The following is a 20,899-nucleotide window of genomic DNA, read 5'->3' on the forward strand; positions in this document are numbered from 1 at the left end:
CTTAGGTTTACCTCTGTGCCTGCAGACGCTCGAGGTAAACAAAACCATCTCGGCCCACCAACGGCTTATCCTGATGGCCCGGGAGCCAAAGTTTGCTGACCCCTGAATTATAGGGTCGGCTTATGAACGGGTTATAAACATTTTTCATTTTTACTTATCCATCTTGGGTGAGTGGGGGTGTCATGTTCCTTGAATGATTCAATTTATGAGATGTAGATGATCTGCTCCAGAATGACATGACACATAAAAGCTTCGTTCAGTGAAGACAGTAAAAAATACATTTCCCTTCTTTCAACTATGAAGAAAAAAAAAAAAAAAAAAAAAGAGACCTGCTGTCCCAAATTTCATAATCATTGGGGAGAGGGGGAAAAAAGACTGCTTTATGGAGACTGGTCTTACACTGACAGACAGCCATTAGGGACAGGGTTGAGGAGGAGATCTCCTTTTAACTGAGGATGGATTTTAAAGCAGAGTATGTTACACCCTTCTCCATCTGTGATGAAGGATTTTGCTGTGTTTTTAGAGAATTCGTTTTCTGAGATCCTCAGATGGAAGGTGCAAGTACTATTCTTTTTTATGAAACAATTCACTCATTTAGAGGGTGACAGCCTTCTGAATGAGCCTTCACTCACAGTTAATAATGGTACTACTTTGCAGATATGGAAAGTTAACAGTTTTCATTTGTGTATTTCAAAACTGAAGAATATTATAACAGTCACTATCAGCAACTACTAATGTTAAGATTTCAAAACTTCAGTGATAATAAATGTGACTTGTAATTATTAATTGCTCATAACTTTGTGAAAGATTCTCCCTTTGGACTGAAATTTTCCATCTGAAAGGTGTTTAATTTAACACAAATTATGGCCACTGTTCTGAAGGTGACCAAAAACCTCTAAATTTATTTTATATTCTGATCATCAGTAATTTCCAGCTCCGTGGAAATAGCTCATAACTAACTGAATTCAGAAAGCTCATACTTGGCATCATGTAGTTTTCAGTGATGTGTAGTGTCTTCAATAGGTTAAAAACATTTTAGTTTTCTATACAATGTTAACTCAGTCTTGTGTGTGTGTGTGTGTATATATCTATATATACACACACACACACACATTAAGATTGCCTATGCAACCTTAATTTGAACCCCTTATGTGTATGCATTCTGAGATAGTCTTTAATTACATGATTACATACTATTTTTCCCCACAGTACCCTCTGCCTGTGTAACAAGCCTGACTTGTGGAGTATGGAGACAGAATCTCCAGGAAGTCCTCTAGCTTGTAGGTAGAAAGGGCTAGAGCAGACATAGGGAGTGGCTGACTCTATAGCAGTCAGAGTGGGAGGCCTCCAGAGATCTTGGCCCTGACTGACCAAATTGAAGGATGACTGTGGCCACTACTGGTGGAAACCATGAGGGAATGGCCACAGGATAACACAGGCTTTGCAGGAGGCTGATGACAGTTTTGTGGAGTCAGACAGCAGTTGGGTGAGCAGCCCCTTCTCTTTGATCTGAAGCTTGTTCCTGGACTTATCCAGAGGTGCCAGACAGCTGTAAATAATAAAAGCTCATTTGTTCTTCATCCTACAAGTGATCCCCCCTTGTGCCTGATTTCTCCTACTCCAGTTCCAGACATTGAATCCAGAACCTCCCTTGGTCCACTCCGCTACCCAGAATCCCTAACTTTATCCTGGGAGTGGGGGGAGTAAAACCTGTTTCCCCCAAGCTTCACCACTTCTGCTCTATCCCTTCCAGTTTGTCCCTGGCGCTATCCTAGCCTCTCATTCCAGGCCAATTTTCCTTACCCAGCAAGTTTGTCTCCACTCCATAGGCTTCTTTCATCCCTGGTCCACTCTCCTTGGCCAGCCAGTCCCAGTTCTTCTCTGATCTGTCCTCTTTTTCCCATCCCAGCCTCCATTCACTGTTCCCCACACCATACCTGTCCCCAGACTCAGTCTTCTCGTTCAGCTTCAGTATCCTTATCCCCACTCACCTTCCTGGTTCCTTGTCCCAATCTCTTCTTCCAGCCAGTCCCAGTTGTCTTCCCAGACCTTGGATCCTCATCAGATTTGTCTCTCCCTCCTACCTCCATACTTTGAGGTAGCACAGTTTGCAGACAATATAAAATTTCTCAATATAGTCCAAAGCAGACCGTGAAGAATTACAAAACTTAGTGACGGGGCAAGAAACTGGCAGAAGAAATTCAATCTTGATAAGTGCAAAGTAATGCACCTTTGGCAACATAATCCCAACTATACATACAAAATGATGGAGTCTACATTACTTGTTACCAGTCAAGAAAGAGATCTTGAAGTCATTGTGGATAGTTCTCTGAAAAACATCTGCTCAATGTGCACCAGCAAACAAAAAAGCTAACAGAATGTTAGGAACCATTAGGAAAGGGACAGATAATAAGATAAAATATATCATAAATCCATGGTAAAACTACACCTTGAATACTGCATGCAGTTCTGATTGTCCCATCTCAAAAAAGATCAATTAAAATTGGACAAGGTACAGAGAAGAGCAGCAAAAAATGATTAAGGGTATGGAACAGCTTCCATATGAGAGATTAAAAAGATTGGGACTGTTTTGCTTGTAAAAGAGATGATTAAGAAGGGATATGATAGAGGTCTATAAAATCATGAATGGTGTGGATGAACTGAATAAACAAAGTGTTATTTACCTGTTCACATAACACAAGAACCAGGGATCACCCAATGAAATTAATAGGCAGCAGGTTTAAAAACAAACAAACAAACGGAAGTACTACTTCTCACAATGCACAGTCAACCTGTGGAACTAATTGTCAGGGGATGTTTTGAAAGCCCAAAGTACACCTGGGTTCAAAAAAGACTTAGAAAAATTCACAGTGGACAGGTCCATCAGTGGCTATTACCCAAGATGGTCAGGGATGCAACCCTATGCTCTGAGTGTCCCTAAGCCTCTGACTGCCAGATGCTGGGACTAGACGACAGGGACTGGATCACTTGATGATTGCCCTGTTCGGTTAATTCTCTCTGAAGCATCTGGCATTGGCAACTGTTAGAAGGAAGTTTGAATATTTGCTACTACCACCAAGATCTGCACCTGTGACGGCTCCACCAGGGCCCGCGCCCTAGGCTTCAAGGCGCACTGCAGCGGCCCTCCTACTCGTCGCAGCATAGCCCCCGCGGCTCTCATTGCCGGCGACGGCCGGGTATGGGCCCGACACTCGTCCCTTCGGAATGGCACTCGCCTATCTCTTAGGACCGACTGACCCATGTTCAACTGCTGTTCACATTAGAAGGAAGGACACTGAGCTAGATGGACTCACTATGACTCACTATGTGACTTTTGTTATGTTCACATTCCAGGTGAGTAGCCTAAAAGCTGGGCTAAAGGTTATAAGAGGGGCATTGGTACCAAAACCATCACCATCTACTCCTCTTTCTAGCATTTTGTGAATCCTTATAAAAATACCCAAAACAAAAAGTTCCAGGTCAAACATGTTGCATTTGACTCAAAACACATTTTTTCAATATGCTGAAATTTTTCACAATTTTCAGATTCAGTTCAACCCAAATTGAAATTCTTTCCCCCAATTTTTCAGAAATGCCAGCGAACTGGGGGGAAAAAATCAGTTATCCACCCAGCTCTGGTGTGCATGACTATTCTGTGAGGCTAGCATAATCGGCAGTTACTTTTAAATTTTTACATCAGCATAGCACTTCTGTGAGACACCGCAAGGAGAATCTACGATATACAAATATATTCTGTCTTTCTTCGTGGTTCAGATGAGAGAAACACGAATGTGAGCGATAGCTTCTACATATGCAGCGTAAACCACACTGTCACGGCAGTCCAGCGCCCTCTGCATTCTCTGCAGAGACGCCAATGCAGAGGTGACAGCCCAGGGCAGCAGGCAAACAGGGGGTGACTGGGCCCCACGCCAGGCACGGACGCCCCCTAACCAGCAACACAGCAGCTCTTGCACCCGCTGACTGCACCTTCCCTCCCAGCCCTGCTGGAGCTCCCTGCTTGGCTGGTGTGAGCACAGGAGGCACGAGCACGCACAAACCTATAGTGACATCACTATACTCAATTGGTCCCCACCCCACGCAGGGCCACGCTCACCGCATTGCGCATGCTCAGAGCAACTCTCTCCCGCCTGCCGCCCCCACCCCTCACAGGCACCATCATCCCGCCTGCGCAGTGAAACATTTGCAACTGAGCAGCTTGCGCCTCAGGCCAAAAGGCCACATTTTGGCTACCACGCGCGCGCAGCTAAGCAAGATCGAGGTTCTTTTAGGGGCACTACGCACGCGCATAAGAGGGAATGAGAAGCCCACTATGGGCAACAGACATGCGCACTAGAGGCTTCGACGAGTCTATGTGGCGGATGTGTGCACGCGCAATGGACAGGCTTAGTCCGTCTCCGGGAGTGGAGCATGCGCGATGAAGGGATGGGCTAGTTTTGTAAGTGGCGCAGGCGCACTGAAGAGTTTGGGGACCGCAGCCCCGCTCGGTGGGGGGAAAAAAAACACCTCAGAGTTACGTCAGGAAAAGACGCCTTTGTGCACGGGGAGACCCGCGCGGCGCAGGCAGCTCCCAAAACGGGCGCGAGACGCGGCCGTTACTCACCTTCTCCGCCGTTAGCCGCACCCCACCCTGCTGCCCCCCTCGGCGCCTCCCTTCACGATTCGCCCGCGCGCGCTGCTGCCACCGCCGTGATTCCATCCATCTTGAATTTGACGTCATCCCACACCAGGGATGAGGTCATCGCAGGGAACGCTCGTCACGTGCGCAGTGTTGCGATTGGCCGGCGCCAGAGTGGGGGGTGCGGGAGAGGCGCTTGCGCTGGGGACTGGGTGGCGGTTAGGGGGAGTTACGGGGGTTCCCCCAACCGTCAGCCCGTCCTCGCGCCCTTCCCCTGCCGCTGGCGCGGCGGCCCTGCGCTCAGTGGGGGACTGGGGAGGCGCCTTTCGCCAAATCTCATCCCGGTCGCTGCGTCGGATGGGAGCGGCCTTCCCGCTCCGCGCTGCGGGCCGGGCCTGGGCCGAGCCCGGGGGGTGGGGTAGAGAGCGGGGCATCCCCCCGTCCCCAGGGTGCGCAACGCGTCTCGCAGCGCCCGGGGATGGGCTGGGCACGACTGCCGCCGGCATCCGGGCTCAACACGGAGGGGGGATGCAACTGCGCGGAGCTGGGGGACAGTCAGGGCTGACCTGCTTCCCAGGCGCCCCCAGCCCAGCCATAGCACCGTGACCTCCCCTGGGACACCTGCCGCGCCGCGGTGTCGCGTTCCCGGCCTGGCTGCGCTCAGCCGCGGAGTCCGTTTGGGCTCGGGTCGGCTTCCCCGAGGAGGATCCAGCCCCTGTCCGTGGTGGTCTTGCCTGAGAGGCCTCAGGGGGCGAGGCCGGGCTCCCCCAGCACAGACCTCAGCCCCCCGGGGTTGGCAGGACGTCCAGAGCAGCGGGGTTCAGGTCTAGCCGCGCCCTGAATTAGAGCGGGCAGGACAGCACCACTCCGGTAGCTGCAGTCTCAGGCTCGCCGCTGACTCAGGACATGTTCTCCAGGGGGGTTGTAGCCCTTATTTTTGTATCCCTGAGGACTAGACATGTTGTTTACCTTTTTAAAGGGAACCCTGGTATTTTGACATGTTCCCAGAAGCTGGTGCCTGGGACACATGCCTATAATGGCTGTGTTATGTTTTAATTAGGCTCTGTTTTTCCAGCATGTGCCTCCTACCTGCCCCCAGAGCCTCACTTATTTAGCAGGAGAAGGGTGGCTCCTTCAGACACTAGTTTACAGGCAGTTTTTAAGATTATAATTTCTTTATGTAGGGATAAGTAAAAAAAATATAACATTAAATAACTCTGGGTGGTGCCTATGCTGTGTTGATAGGCAAAAGAAGTACCTCTCGTACTGTATATTTAGCACCTTTAAGGTGTGATCTGAAGCTCATTGAAATTAGTGGAAAGATTCATATTGGCTTTGGATCAGGATTGTAGTGAACATTTAATGACAGCAACAAAAAATAGGTGCTAGTCCACATAATATAATAAAATAATGGCCTAGAAAATTACATCTGATAAAATGTGCACTATTATCTTGGTTTTTTGACTAAAATCAAGCCATTTCATAAGGCCCACTGCCTGCTTCTACACAATATACTATACATCAGTGTTTTGTCATTATGTTTACATCATTTTAATTTACACAAGTGTGTAAATAGACACTACTGTATATAGAAACAGCCTAACTAAATACATACAAAACAAGCTGAACTTAAAATATAAATCAATACAGGTGACTTTAAATCTTATTAAAATATGTAAAAAGAACACAGTATCTGTGGCACCTTAGAGACTAACAAATTTATTAGAGCATAAGCTTTCGTGGACTACAGCCCACTTCTTAGGTTTATGTGGCTCTCCTGTGTAATAAGGTTGGGCACCACTAGGTGCCTAACTGAAGGTATCCAAGTTGAACAAAGCCAAACTAACTAAAGTTATATCCATCTTCCATAGCTTTCAATGAGAGCAAGATCTGGCCCTTTGTCACTTCTAACACTAATAAGTAATACAGAAGCTGCAGGTAGAAAGATATCTAGTCCACATACATGTTTTCGCTTAACATACCCTCCTCACCCCCCGTAATTATTAGTATTGATACTTTTTCTAGGTGGCAAATGTTCTTAAATAGATATTGGGATCTTAGTAATTCATAGTTTGGTGTTGCTCCAAAAGAACAAATTTCAGAAAGCTATACTACTGTAGCTTCTAGTTTACTTTGCTGTTATTCATTAGATATGTTTATGGATCCAGTGGTTTCCATTTTAATAGTGAGATTATGACTACCACAGTTGAGCCCTTGATAGTGGCATGCATGGAATCAGCAAGTTTGTTTTCTGTTTTTATCTTTCTTGGGTGGATTAGGTACTTATTTAGCTATACCAATTTGAAATATGATTCTTATAGATTTGATTGTTTAAAATAGGACTATGTGCAGCTAAATACTTTAGCATGAAAATAGTCTCATTGAGTTAGCTGGAATTGCTCAGATACTTAAGTATTTTGCTGACTTAGAGACATAATGTGATCATTTTTGTTGATGCTAACAAAACTGAGGCAAGTGATTGTAATATACTTTTTTTGGTTTTTAAATTGTTCTTGGGCGCATCCATTTTCTCAAATTCATTCATTATTCAAAATTGTTTGAATAATTTCTCAGTTCTTGCTTTGTAACTTTTTTGTGAACAGTTTTGCAAATATTTAAAATGTAAGATTTTGGTGGGATTCTTGTTTGTATTTCACATGTTTCATTGTATAGGGTCCAGACCTGCACTCCTAACTTGGGAAAAACTCCAGTTGACTTCAACTAACTTATAATAATGTAGTCTACTTCTATTCCTATAACACAGATTTACTGGTTTCACCTTGGTTGTACACCAAAAAAAAATCAGACAATACATATATTGTGAAATACACAAAATCCATAGTACTGGAATGGGGGTAACAAATATTAACTAGGACTATCAAGCGATTTGCACTGTTAATAATAGAATACCATTTATTTAAATATTTTTGGATTTTTTTCTACATTTTCAAATATATTGATTTAAATTACACCACAGAATTCAAAGTGTACAGTGCTCACTTTATATTATAAATATTTTTGTAAAAAACAAAATAGTATTTTTCAATTCACCTAATACAAGTACTGTAATGCTCTCTTTATCATGAAAGTTGAACTTAAAAATGTAGAATTATGTTAAAAAACCCTGCATTCAAAAATAAAACATTGTTAAACTTTAGATCCTACAAGTCCAATCAGTCCAACTTCTTGTTCAGCCAATCGCTCAGACAAGCAAGTTTGTTTACATTTGCAGAAGATAATGCTGCCTGCTTCTTGTTTACAATGTCACCTGAAAGTGAGAACAGGTGTTTGCATGATACTTGTAGTCGGAGTCGCAAGATACTTACATGCCAAATGCGCTAAAGATTCATATGTCCCTTGATGCTTCAAGCACCATTCCAGAGGACATGCATCCATGCTGATGACTGGTTCTGCTCCATAACTGTGCAAAGCAGCGTGGACTGATGCATGTTCATTTTCATCATCTGAGTCAGATGCCACCAGCAGAAAGTTGATTTTCTTTTTTGGTGGTTTGGGTTCTATAGTTTCTGCGTCAGAGTGTTGCTCTTTTAAGACTTCTGAAAGCATGTTCCACATCTCATCCCTCTCAGATTTTGGAAGGCACTTCAGATTCTTAAATCCTCGGTCGAGTACCGTAGCTATCTTTAGAAACCTCACATTGGTATCTTTGCATTTTGTCAAATTTGCGGTGAAAATGTTCTTAAAATGAACAACATGTGCTGCTGGGTCATCATCTGAGACTGCTATAACATAAAATATATATGTCAGAATGTGGGTAAAACAGAGCAGGAGATATACAATTCCCCCCAAGGAAATCAGTCACATATTTAATTAACTCATTGTTTTTTAAACAAGCATCATCAGTATGGAAACATGTCCTTTGGAACAATGGCCAAAGCATGAAGAGGCATATGAATCTTTAGCACATCTGGCATGTAAATATCTTTCAACGCTAGCTACAACAGTGTCATCTGAATGCCTGTTCTCACTTTCAGGTGATGTAATTAAGAAGTGGGCAGCATTATCTCCCGTAAATGTAAACAAACTTGTTTCTCTTTCCAATTGGCTGAACAAGAAGTAAGACTGAGTGGACTTGTAGGCTCTAAAGCAGGGGTTGGCAACCTTTCAGAAGTGGTTTGCTGAGTCTTCATTTATTCACTCGAATTTAAGGTTTCGCATGCCAGTAATACATTTTAACATTTTTAGAAGGTCTCTTTCTATAAGTCTATAATATATAACTAAATTATTGTTGTATGTAAAGTAAATAAGGTTTAAAATATTTAAGAAGCTTCATTAAAAATTAAATTAAAATGCAGAGCGCCCCGGACCAGTGGCCAGGACCCGGGCAGTGTGAGTGTCACTGAAAATCAGCTCGCATGCTGCCTTCAGCACGTGTGCCATAGGTTGCCTACCCCTGCTCTAAAGTTTTGCATTGTTTTGTTTGAGTTATGTAACAAAAAAAAAAACCTATTTGTAAGTTGCACTTTCATGAAGAGATTGCATTACAGTACTTGTATGAGGTGAATTGAAAAATATGATTTCTTTTGTTTATCGTTTTTACAGTGCAAATATTTGTAATAAAAATAATAAAGTGAGCACTGTACACTTTATATTCTGAGTTGTAATTTAAACCAATATATTTGAAAATGTAGAAAATCCAAAAATATTTAATAAATTTCAATTGGTATTCTACTGTTTAACAGTGCGATTAATCGTGATTAATTTTTTTGAATTAATTGCCCAGGTTACTGCGATTAATCGAGAGCCCTAATATTAACCTCCCTCTGTTTCTATAACAGGCGATGAAATATTCAGACTCTGTAATAATTCCTAGAAAGGGTACTGTCAGGATTTTCATTTAGGCCACTATTTCAAGAAGTTAAGCAGCTGAACCAGAATTTTAAGGGCATGTCTAGTGTGGGAGGGGAAGAGGGGGGAACTGGATCTGATGTTTTTATTTTAAAGGTCCACTTTGCTGGTTGCTGTTGCATTTATTAACAGTCTTCATAGGATATAAAACAACTTTAAAGCTCTCATACAGTATTTATACAGAGGTCAAAACCAGTGAAATTATTTTAATGTCAGGATGTTTGATGAAGATGAGTTTTGACGGACTAGTAATTACTTAAATCTCCATTTGCTATCCAAAAATATCTTCTAAACGTAGCCTGAAGAGTACTTGTGGTTTGTAAGAAACAGTACAAATAGAGGGTGATTCAAGATTCGTTAAAATTATATCGAGTTAAATTTAGATGGACAAAACGGTGTGGAATAATTGAGTGATCTGAGCACAAGACTGGGAACTCAGAACTCTTGAATTCTAATCTTGGCTCTGACATTGATTCTTTCTGTGTTACACAAGTAATTTGCCTTTTTTCTCACCTTTTAAATGGGGATAGTTATACCTAGCTCAGAGTGTTATAAAGATGTATATTTGTAAACATTTTAAAGATGAAAAGTGGATATAATTGCATTTTCAATACATGATGATATGAAATTTAACAAAATCACAGATCCAGAATGCCTCCTCCTGCAGGAAAACTTGTGTCAGAAGGCCCAAAGGGAGAGAAGAAAAATCAGCCAGGGGAATTTCATGGATTCTTCCCTGAACTGCTCCTACTTCTGTAAAGGTCTTTGTGGACCATGGATATTGGAGTTCTCACCCTATTATTGGATTTCCTGTGGATCGTTGGGTATGTGTGAGGAAGAGAGCCCCCTTCTGCACATAGAAGCCATCCTGGAGGGATAGCTGCTGCTGCTCTGTTGCATCCTCTATCCCCAGTGGTACAACTTGTCAATTGACAGTCCACGTACGGCTATATAGTAGTAAAAAATGTAGGATACATGTTTTGCACTGAAATCAATGGAGTCATTACTGAATTACCCTGGTGTGAGTTCAGAATTAGACTGCAGCGGGAGGTAATTTGTTGATACCTACTGTGTGGATTGTCAGATAGAAATCAAGGAGATGAGCAGATGATGGTTCTGCAGTGCACAGCACCTCTGCTACTTCACCCCCCTCAAATCCTCACCTCTGAACTCCAAAGAAGTGAAATGGAATGCCTGGACATCAGTGAAGATGACTGAAGTAATCTCTACTTTCAGTCTGTCAGGTTAATGCAGAAATAAATATTTCAGGGAATACTGAAAACATTTTAATATTGGTTATTTACAATATCTGAGAAGTCACTCCTTGCTAAAATTATGTAGCTTATCACTTGCCAAAACATATGGAAATAATGCTCTTGGGTCACCCATTGCTGATACAGCTATCTGAGAAAAAGGAAGCCCATTTGGTTTGTATAAAGTACACTCTAAATAAATTTAAGACACATCTACTAATGACTGATACTAGGTGAAATAGCTAGGGACATATATGCCATGAACAGAAAACATAATTACTAGTGTTACTATAACTATTGTAATGAATGCAGAGAGGATTTTAATTGTTCAGAAAAAAAACAAACATAATTCAGATACAAATTCTGTCTTGTCACAATACAGTGTATAAGGCTGAATTGTCATAAGTGTTCAATTGCCACAGCCCCTATTAATGTCAGCTGGAGTTTGATTTCTGAAAATAAGAAAATAAGGCTCAAGGTATTTTGGTTGCAGTATAAGCATAATAATAAAGACAATAAAAAATAAATTGTGGCATGGATTTTCCAGATACAAATGTGTACATCTTGGCTCTTTGTTTTAGAGCAAGCACGTATAGTACATTGAAATATAGAAAAAGCAAAGTAAAAAGACAATAAATTGTTAGCATAGCATAACCATAAATGAGTGAGTAAAGGCAAAGCAAGATGAGGAGGCACTGGCATCTCATTCAGAGAATATACTGATTATAAATAAGTAGCTCTCAGATATTTTAGATTAACTTTAGCTGACATTCAAATAACTTACTTTCAAGAAAGATAGATTCATTAGAATCTTTGCTTTAGTACAATAATTAGGTTTATTTTCCTGTAAACAAGGCTTTGGAGATTACATTTCTTGGCAGAAACTACTGCTAGTGGAGCCTTAATTCTCTAGAAGGTTTATATAAGTGGATATGAGAAAGCTCCAAAGAGCTATTAGCGTTGCAGAATATTTAAAAAGTCAATGAGACATCTTCATCATTCCTTAATAACCATACATTTTGGTCTCAAAAGCATTTTGGTGTCAGATTCCTGAGAATTGTTATCCACTTCTGTGTAATGTAGCAAATGCATTTGTTTGAGCGAGGTTAATATACTGAAAAATGTGCAGTATGCAGTGCTTTCCCTTAGGAAGCAAAATTATTTTTTTTCCTGGAAAGATTGTGTCTGAATTTTCAGTCAAAGTGGTTTAGGATACCTTCTCATCAAATAAAGAATACACGTGTTAGAAAAAAATGCAGTTAAATCATGTTTTTTCCTTATAGCGTTACACACAAAAATACCTGTGTGTTTTTAGTTAATTTCTTACCAAATAATGTCAGAAGCATTTTGTCATTTTTATTTAAAGTTTCACAGTTCAGAAACTAACCATGCTACATATGTACCATGGTTAGTGAATGTTGTTTTACCATTCACTCACTTCATAGATTATATTTGTTTTAGTATGAAGACTACAAAGTAGTTATTTTTAAATAAAGATTGATTACAAGTTTAGACAGTACTTCTGTTCTTCATAAAAGTACGACACTGAAAAAAAATCAGGAACTGAAGCTTGCTGCAATGAGGTTACTGCAGAAATACTGCTCTGTAACAAGTCAAATTCTGCAATTGTGAAGCCTGTGCAGTCTCATTGTCAGCTGAGAATTTAGTCCAATGTGTTAATTGTTATTAAGTGGAAAATTCAAGTAGTATAGTAAAAATAACAGATGCCTAATTATTGATCGTTTTCTCTGTATGTCACTGGCCTAATTTCTTCAGTACATTGGACAAATGATTTTGTTTGCTACTTGAATATAGAAAACCCAAAATACACCAGAAAACCCACACACAAAAATGGGGCATACAGGATGTAAATTGTCTGTCCCAATTCTGACTCCCTAAAAACTTGTACAGAGACTACATTGTAGGTCTTCTCCAAAAGGAGCTGTGTAAGGGTGTTTGAGGCAGGACTAGTGCCATGATCTGCATTTTTGTGCATCTAAAACCTTCCCCTTCATTCCCCCAGTTCTTGGCAGTAATACACATGAACATACCCACAGATTATTTGTGCTCCCAATATAAATAATCTGCATGAGGCACCGAGGGTGCTACCAAACAGGCACACATTAATAATGATTTTTCAGCATATATCAGCCATTTTTGGAGGCCACTTACTGTATGTGAGGAGGTAGAATTTGAAATAGCTGCCTACAATTTCACCACATTAGTGATGCTGGCAGGGATAATAGCATTGGACCATGTGGTACCAAGATAACCAGAATATCTATTTGAGAACCACAGCATATACTCAGGACAAGTGGTTTTGGTTTTAAATTCAAATGTTAAAGTTATTTATTTAAATTGCACAATTTTGGTCTCCAGGCTCCTCACAAACTGACTTCTTACACAGTTTTCCTTACCCAACTGCCATGGAACATCCTGAAATGCTTCCCTGTAGACTCCTTAGAGTAGACCCTTCCCATAGTGCCACATAGCTTAACTTCACAGGCTTTTAACTCAAGCAGATTCTGCTTCATACTAGCCACTCCAAGGCTCTACCAGCACAGGCGTATGTTGGAGCTGACTGGTGGCAAGGTTGGAGTGTGAGGTGTGCTGGCAGAAAAGTCTCTAGGGAGATCTAACCTGCAGTCTCTCCTTCTACATATATAATGCTAATCTGGAAGTGGTACAATTAGAGGAAATTCTGACATTCATCCTGCCATGACATGATAAATTACCCTTCAGAGATGATGAACTAGTCTTTGAGTAACAGTGTGTCTTTTACTGCAGTGTCACTTTTGGAGATTGGCTGACATATGTAGACTATTGTGTGTAGATTAGTTTTGAAGTGCAAGAGCTGCAGAAGAGCAGACCTGCCTATTTACATATTTTAAGTTAGAGCCTGGGAAAGGGGAATGTTGGAAACTGCTTAGGATCTAATAGAATCCAGTGCCAAAACCCTATATGTTCATGTTGCTGCTGATTCAGAAGAAAGGAAAGAAGAAATAAATATCTGAATGAGCTACATTTTCTGAAGGTGTTCATATCAGATCCATGGGCCTGATTCTCCACTGCATTACCCAGTTCTGTACTGGTGTTGCTCCATTCATTCAGTGAAGATACATCAGCATGAAATTGGAATAACATGGTGAATCAGAAATTCTGTGGGTAGAGCTGGTTGACCCTCTGAAATATTCTTGAAATATGGATTCAATCTGGAATCATTTTAATGTCCAAAATAATTTTCTCTCATCTTCCCTTTTCTCTTTCAGTGTTCTCTATATTAGGTTAGATGATTCAGCCCTTTGTTATTGTTTCCACCTTTCCATTGCCTTAATTGGCTCTTTGAGACATTACATATCATATGTGATTGACAAATGCTATTTCTAGCAACATGGAGTTTGTCTATTCCTTCCCTTCCTTCTCTAGATTTTCACTCCTGTTTTTTCTCCTACTTCCTTCTAATTGTTTGTCTTTTTACCCCATACTTCTTCAATTTATGATAAAATGGTAGCTCTTGGGTTTGATTTGCCCCTGTACCAAGGTCTGTGTCATCCCCTGTACCAGTGGGGGCTGCTCCAATCCCAAAGTGAGATTCACTATCATGCTTCAGCAAGGATGGCAGTTTTAAGTTACAATTGTGTATCTGCAGGAACCCTGCTGGCAGAGGATGCCCAAGGATGTATTGAATCAGCATATATGTTAGGTGCCTGGAACCCACCCCCACACAGTGGTGCTCATTTTTCAGGTGCACTATGCAGCTGTAGGCCTGTGACGGTTTACACCCCTCATCACAGGGCAGCACAGCCTAGTGGCTAGAGTCCAGGAAATTAGCCCTTGGTTACAGGGCAGTACAGCCTACTGGCCAAATTCCATTAGAACAAGCCCTTGGTTACAGGGCAGTGGGACCTTACTACTGGCTCAGCGGGGGTGGTCCTCCCGAAACACGCTGAGGCTTACCAGGGGCAAGGTACCAATCTGTCACCCCCCCCACCACCCGGGTCAGTTCCTACCAGCTTGGGAGTTGGGGTCACCCACAAATCCCAGGGTCCTCCATGGGTCTCTGGGGCCATTGCCTCCCTTGGTGCCTACCCCAGTAGGGGTTTGTGCCATCCGGAAGAAGCCTCCGTTCCAAGCAGCTCTAAGAGCATCGGCTGGTTCTCTGCAGGATCTGCCCGGTTAGGTCCTTCCCCTTCAGCCACCAGCCCAGAGTGAGCTGAGTTCCCTCCTTTTATACTCACTGAGCATTTGGCGCATGCCCAGTAAGGCCGGGGCGGGACTTCCCCTGACAGAGCTACTTGTCTGTCACTGCAGGGGCTAATGCGGGTCGGGATGGGGCGGGGCTGCCCCATCACAAGGCCCCTTGATAGAGTGGGTATTGTTACTTTTTCCCCACTGTTGCACCCCCTCAAAAGTTGACTTTCCACCACTGAGGATATTCCATCTGATGCTGTACCAGCACAGATCAACAGACATTACAGCGTACCTTGATCAAAAACTAGGCTCAACCTCATCACATCACCACCTGCCAGCTGACTGCAATTATGGTATGTAACTGCAGAGACACAGTAACCTTATAATGTGAACAGTAAAGCTTTAGCATTTAAAAATATTGTTTATGATCCCAAATCATTAACAGACCTTTGTGTAGATTTAAATATGACAAATACTTTTATATTTAAAGGAAAATATTTGAAAATCAGTTCATCCTCCCTCTATTATCTGCCCTCAATTCTGTGTTTGGGGCGGGTTCATACATTTTAAGGCAGGAAGGGACTATTATGATAGTCTGGTCTCCTGCATAACACAGGCCACAGAAGCTCTCAGAGTAATTTCTGCATCAATTCCATAACTTCTGGTTGAGCTAGAGCATATCTTTTAGAAAGATATCTAGTCTTGAGTTAAAGACTTCAAGTGATGGAGAAGCCACCACAACCCTAGGTAAATTGTTCTAATGATTAATTACCCTCACTTAAAAAATGTGCCTTACTTTTGCCTGAACTTTGACTAGCTTCATCTTCCAAACAATGGGTCTCATTATGCCTTTGTCTGTTGGAGTAAATTCAGTACCTTTTCTGCAACAGTTGATAATATTTAAAAAAAAATCAGAGGAAATGCCCCTTTCTTTTGAATATTATAATTAAGGCGGGGACAGTTTCCAGCATTGAGTAGAGAACTGGCAATTTATTCTATACAGAAAAAATGTGTTTACAATTTTCCACCAATATTCTACCCAAGAAGAGACCATATTACATATTGAGAATGCAAATGTTAATTGTATTTTTCCATTCATGTTGGCAAATTTATGGTTATGTCTTTGTTCCCACTTCTGTAATAATCATGGCTTATGTTTCCCTATATATTTGTTGAAAGATATATTTTCCCAAAATTATTTTTTAGTGGAAGTTTGTTTTGAACTTCCCCTAAATGTTTGTTACTGTAAAATTTCTTTATCTTATTTATTTTAAATACTCCTTTTCAGTTTCCATATCTTCAAATGGCTCGCAATGAACTCCTACGTTTTAGTCAACATATATTAAGAATTTTACTAGTATATCCCAACATTTTGTAGCATTTAGTATTTATATACATTCATTTAAAAATAAAAGTTTACAAGTAGTATTTGTTTGTACATACACCTCTACCTCGATATAACGCTGTCCTCGGGAGTCAAAAAATCTTACTGTGTTATAGGTGAAACCGCGTTATATTGAACTTGGTTTGATCCACTGGAGTGCGCAACCTCCCCCCCGCCCCCCGGAGCACTGCTTTACCGCGTTATATCCGAATTGGTGTTATATTGGGTCGTGTTATATCGGGGTAGAGGTGTATGTCTTCTTTGAGAGACAAATGTGAAGGCCCCAATTCTGCAATTGACTGCACACGGATGGACTGCTGTACCTGTGCAAAGCTCCATTGAACAACAGTCTGCCTGTGCTCTCAGCTGAAGATTGGGGCCTGGTTGTTGGTGAATTCAACAATAATGAAACTCTTTAATTTAACAGCTTTGTCCTTCCTGTGGATATATTAGCGAGAGATGGACAAGGGCCTTGTTGGTTCCTTGGACTGCACCTTTGCATGTTTGCCCTCATTTACATTCAGATAATTCCTGCAACATTTATTAAGAATATATAGCTTAGGACTGGAAACAGTCCTTGCAGTGACCGGATGAAAATAATCATGATATAAAAAAATGCGGAGCCGTTCTGATGACTGCCACAGTGGGCATAGTATGCATTTTAAAAAATTACACACATCCTACAATGAAATGCTTCAAATAGTGATGTGTTTTGTTTTGTTTAGTCCATTTGATAACAGTAAAACCCCACATTTCCTTTTATGGTAAATTCTGTTACACTGGATCTTGCTGTTGATAGGAGAGCTGATGAAATTCAAGCTTAGCTGCTGATGAGCTCAACGGAGCCAGTCAGATTTCATTCTGTTTTTTGTTTGTTTGTTTACATGGTAACTGTCTCTTTCCCTCTCCCATACAAGCAAAGGCCATGTAGTGCAGCTGAATTTTTGCCTTTTATCTCCAAAACAAGGTGCTAATAACAGCACCAAAATTTGAAAACAAGAATTTAGAAAGCAGAGGATAATAATAGACTGCAGGATCAGCCCACTGAGATGTCAAAAGCAGCCTTTTTCTTTTGAGGTCTAAAAATATAAAGGGATTCAAATTTGCTCTTCTGCGCCTGCAAGTGAAATGAACAATTCACCCAAATGACCAAATTAGGTTATTAACTTTCAGGCTGAATTGCAGATTTCTTATACTGCCCTCTTCTATTTAAACATAACCATAGAACAGTAATTTTTTTTTACAGGCATAGATAAATATTTCAAACATCAAACTGTTTATAAATGTACCTTTCAAATGCCCCTTTAAAGAGAAACACTTTATATTGATCCTTAAAAATGTCAAAACAAAATAAATGTCACTGTTTTCATAACTACTATTTGTGCAATATGATTTATCTTTAATGCAGATAGCTGGAAAGAATAAACAAGTTAATAAGGAGCTGTGGGACCTGCCTTTTCACTGTGCATACAAAGGCTTGTTAAAGGCAGAGGCTTGAATGGTACTGGTAGAGAAAAGGTTTAAAGAGAGTTTACAAAAATCCAGTCCCATAACACAATGCACAGTGAGCCATTTCTACTCTCACTGACATGATTGTCCAAGAATGAAACTCAGCCCATTACTTTTATTTTATTTTATTCCCCTCCTTCCTGTCTCTTCTACCTCATTCCAGAGTTGGTTCTTCCTTATCTCAAGCTGTTAGTACTAGTCAAGGCAGTGACTTGTAATGTTTTAGGACTAAAATCAAGGTTGAAATTTAGCATTTATTAAAAAAAAAATAAAAGCTTTGATAAGTGAAGACCAATATCATTCTATTACTTTTATTTTGAATATTAACACTTTTTTGAACCAAATCAAGGTCTCCCCGGAGTATTTATATTGTGCTATTGCATCTGAACTTGGCAGTGATATTGACAAGAAACAAACTATAAGCAAAAGTGATACTGACTAATCTATTTTTATTGTTCAAGCTAAGAGAAATGCAGAATGGGAAACTCAGCATAAGGAACTAAAAGAACATTGGATTTAAAAAAAATCTTTCAGCTCTTGTCACTTGTACTGTAACATATGTAAGACTGTCGATCAAAATATACAAACTGTGATTGTCTGTAGATTGTTAGAAACAAATTACAAAGATGACATGCTTGGGTATAAAATTTTTATCAGGTCCTATGGAATATTATATGTACCGAAATGTATACTGGGATCTAGAGAGTCACCTGGTATTATTATTATTGTTCTCTTATAGTAGGGTCTAAGATCTGGGCCCCATTGTGCTAGGCACTGTACGAGCAATTAAGAAAGAAGATAGTCCCTGCTCCAGAGAGCTTGCAATCTAGGTCTCAAACAGGATAGAGAAAACAGACAAATGTGCATGTTTAACCAGAAGCAGGCATTCGGTTTTAAGGAGGGATTTAAAAGAGGATAATTTTGATGGGGAGTTTTCTCCATATATAAGATCAGCATGGAAGGAAACACAGAAAGTTTCTCTAGTAGCAACTGCTCTTGCGAAGTGTGATCTCTAACCAAAAAAGGAGGGTTTTAAAAAAATATAAAGTAACTGAAATTCTTTCAGTTTTGTTTGTGTTCTGTGAATCTAAATAAATAATAAATAAAAATGCGCATTCTATTAGTTATTGCCTCATCTTTTCTCCCATCAGAATACTTAGAAACTAGTTTGAGACCCCTGTAAAAATGTACCTCTAAGTGTCCAACTTCAAAAAGAGCATCACTTTCTTCCCATGCATGTCTCATTACTTCTCTTTTTTTCTTGATCAAGTATGCATCATAGGCAACTCAAGGAAAGTCCTACTGTCCATTTCATTTGGTACTTTCCTATGTTTCTTTTATGGGGTACCTGCCCATGATGCAATACAGGGTGTCATTCCAAACCAGCATTTAGTGTTTTTAAACATCTCTTTTCAACACTCTAGTATCATAGAGAAACTGCTTTTTTTGTGGCAGCAGTTCACGCTTTTGGGAACTGGGATAGATGTTACTTGCTTTGGGATCTGGAGAGCCAGGGGGTGGTACCTAGCTCAGGCAATGGCTCTGTGTAGCAGAGGGTGTGGAGACAGCCGCACAGCTTTCCTGGCATCAGAAGTGGAAATATGAGTACAGAGCAGATTGTGTTGAAACAGAAGGATAGTTCACCCACACTAGCGTGAAAATCATGTTCCAGTGCCGTGTATGCCAATGGAAGCTTCTTCCTTGTTGCTGAAAGTAATGCAAAGTGTACATTTTGTATGAAGTCTATAGGTTACAATTAGTAGGATGTGTGCTGTTCCATTACCTAATTGAAAATGGTCCCTATTTGAAATCTATTCTCGGATACCTGGTGAAATGAATCCTGCTTGCAGGCTAAAATGTGGTTGTGTAGTTAGGAGTGGCCCAAATATCAGGACTGTCCCTATAAAATCAGGACATCTGGTCACCTTACCTTCATATTACAGAAGTCACCTGGTGGCAGAATGAAAGAGTGGTAGTGCCTTCTGACCAAGTCTGAATTACTCAGTTTTGGCCCTTTGGGAACACCTACTGCTATGGTTCACAAAGCGGATTAATGTAAACTTTAGAGAGCTGGAGGGCGAGGAGCAGAGAAGCCACAAAGTGTTTGGCTTTTCCATTCTAATTATGTAATCTGAATCTGAAAATGAGTGTAATTTAAAAAAAACATTTCATAAACAAATATGATTGAGCATCCAAATGCTTTTTGTAAAATAAAGAAAAATCAGTCTTTCAGATCCAGAAATGAGAACCATGGAGCTACTGGCAAATTCTCAGTGTGTTCAAATTCACGCAAAGAAATAAGTTTCTGTTTGTAGCTTGTCTGATTATTATTATTATTTTTTGGCATGCAATTTATTTCTCTCTCTTCTTGCAGCTGAGGGATTTTGTTTGGTTGTTTCATTTTTATTAAAAAAAAACCCTCCCTCCTTGGTACACTAGCAATCCAGCCTTTGTCTGGGAGGGTTACAATGCCAAGGTGTTAAAAAAAGACACCCCTCTACATACTTTCCTGTAAATTGATCCAATTAATTCTCTGGAACTACTACTGGAAAAACTCTGCTGGTTTCCTTCTAACCCTCAGAAGCACTGAGACAGATCCTGTTGTCCTTAGTCATTACTCAGGCAAACCCTTCCTGAAGCTAACTGGGCTGTTGGCATGAGTAAGAAGTGAGTGCGGAGATCGGAATTTGATCCAGCCTTAATGTGCTTACCTCCATCCAGTGCTGCAGATTCTGGATGATCCTTCTTTATAAGTCTGTCTGTTATTTATTGACACTGACACTAGAGCACACAGAAAACATTTTCTTGGTAAACAGTGTGGTAGTAAAGCTTTTTGAATAATAAAGACTTTTCATACCCACCTATAGCTTGGGACAATCTGAACCTAAAGGGATTTTGAAAAATTCCCTTGGGTCTATAATATAGAACATTTTCTGCAATTAAAAAAAAATCCCTAGGTGTTAAGCTTGCTTTATTTTATTTTATTATTTAGACATTCCTTAGTTGTAAACTAGGGTCAATTGATCAAAACTGAGTGGAGGGGAATCAAGAAGTCTG

The 20,899-nt window shown here is 40.6% G+C and overlaps 2 protein-coding genes across 2 annotated transcripts in view; one reads left to right on the forward strand and one right to left on the reverse strand.

The window, feature by feature from the left end:
• ZBTB21 (zinc finger and BTB domain containing 21) overlaps nucleotides 1-5,051 on the reverse strand; it is a 30,322-nt gene extending 25,271 nt beyond the window's left edge. The window contains exon 1 of the mRNA XM_034753317.1: nucleotides 4,622-5,051. The gene's annotated coding sequence lies outside the window, so the exon portion shown is untranslated. The remainder of the gene's footprint in view (nucleotides 1-4,621) is intronic.
• The window catches only part of UMODL1 (uromodulin like 1), a 97,609-nt gene continuing 81,017 nt past the window's right edge, over nucleotides 4,308-20,899 (forward strand). Inside the window, exon 1 of the mRNA XM_034753330.1 lies at nucleotides 4,308-4,456. Coding sequence (XP_034609221.1) covers nucleotides 4,436-4,456 — 21 coding nt within the window. The 5' untranslated portion in view covers nucleotides 4,308-4,435. The remainder of the gene's footprint in view (nucleotides 4,457-20,899) is intronic.

Source organism: Trachemys scripta, chromosome 1 (genome assembly GCF_013100865.1).
Source record: "Trachemys scripta elegans isolate TJP31775 chromosome 1, CAS_Tse_1.0, whole genome shotgun sequence".
Taxonomy (NCBI): Eukaryota; Metazoa; Chordata; order Testudines; family Emydidae; genus Trachemys; species Trachemys scripta.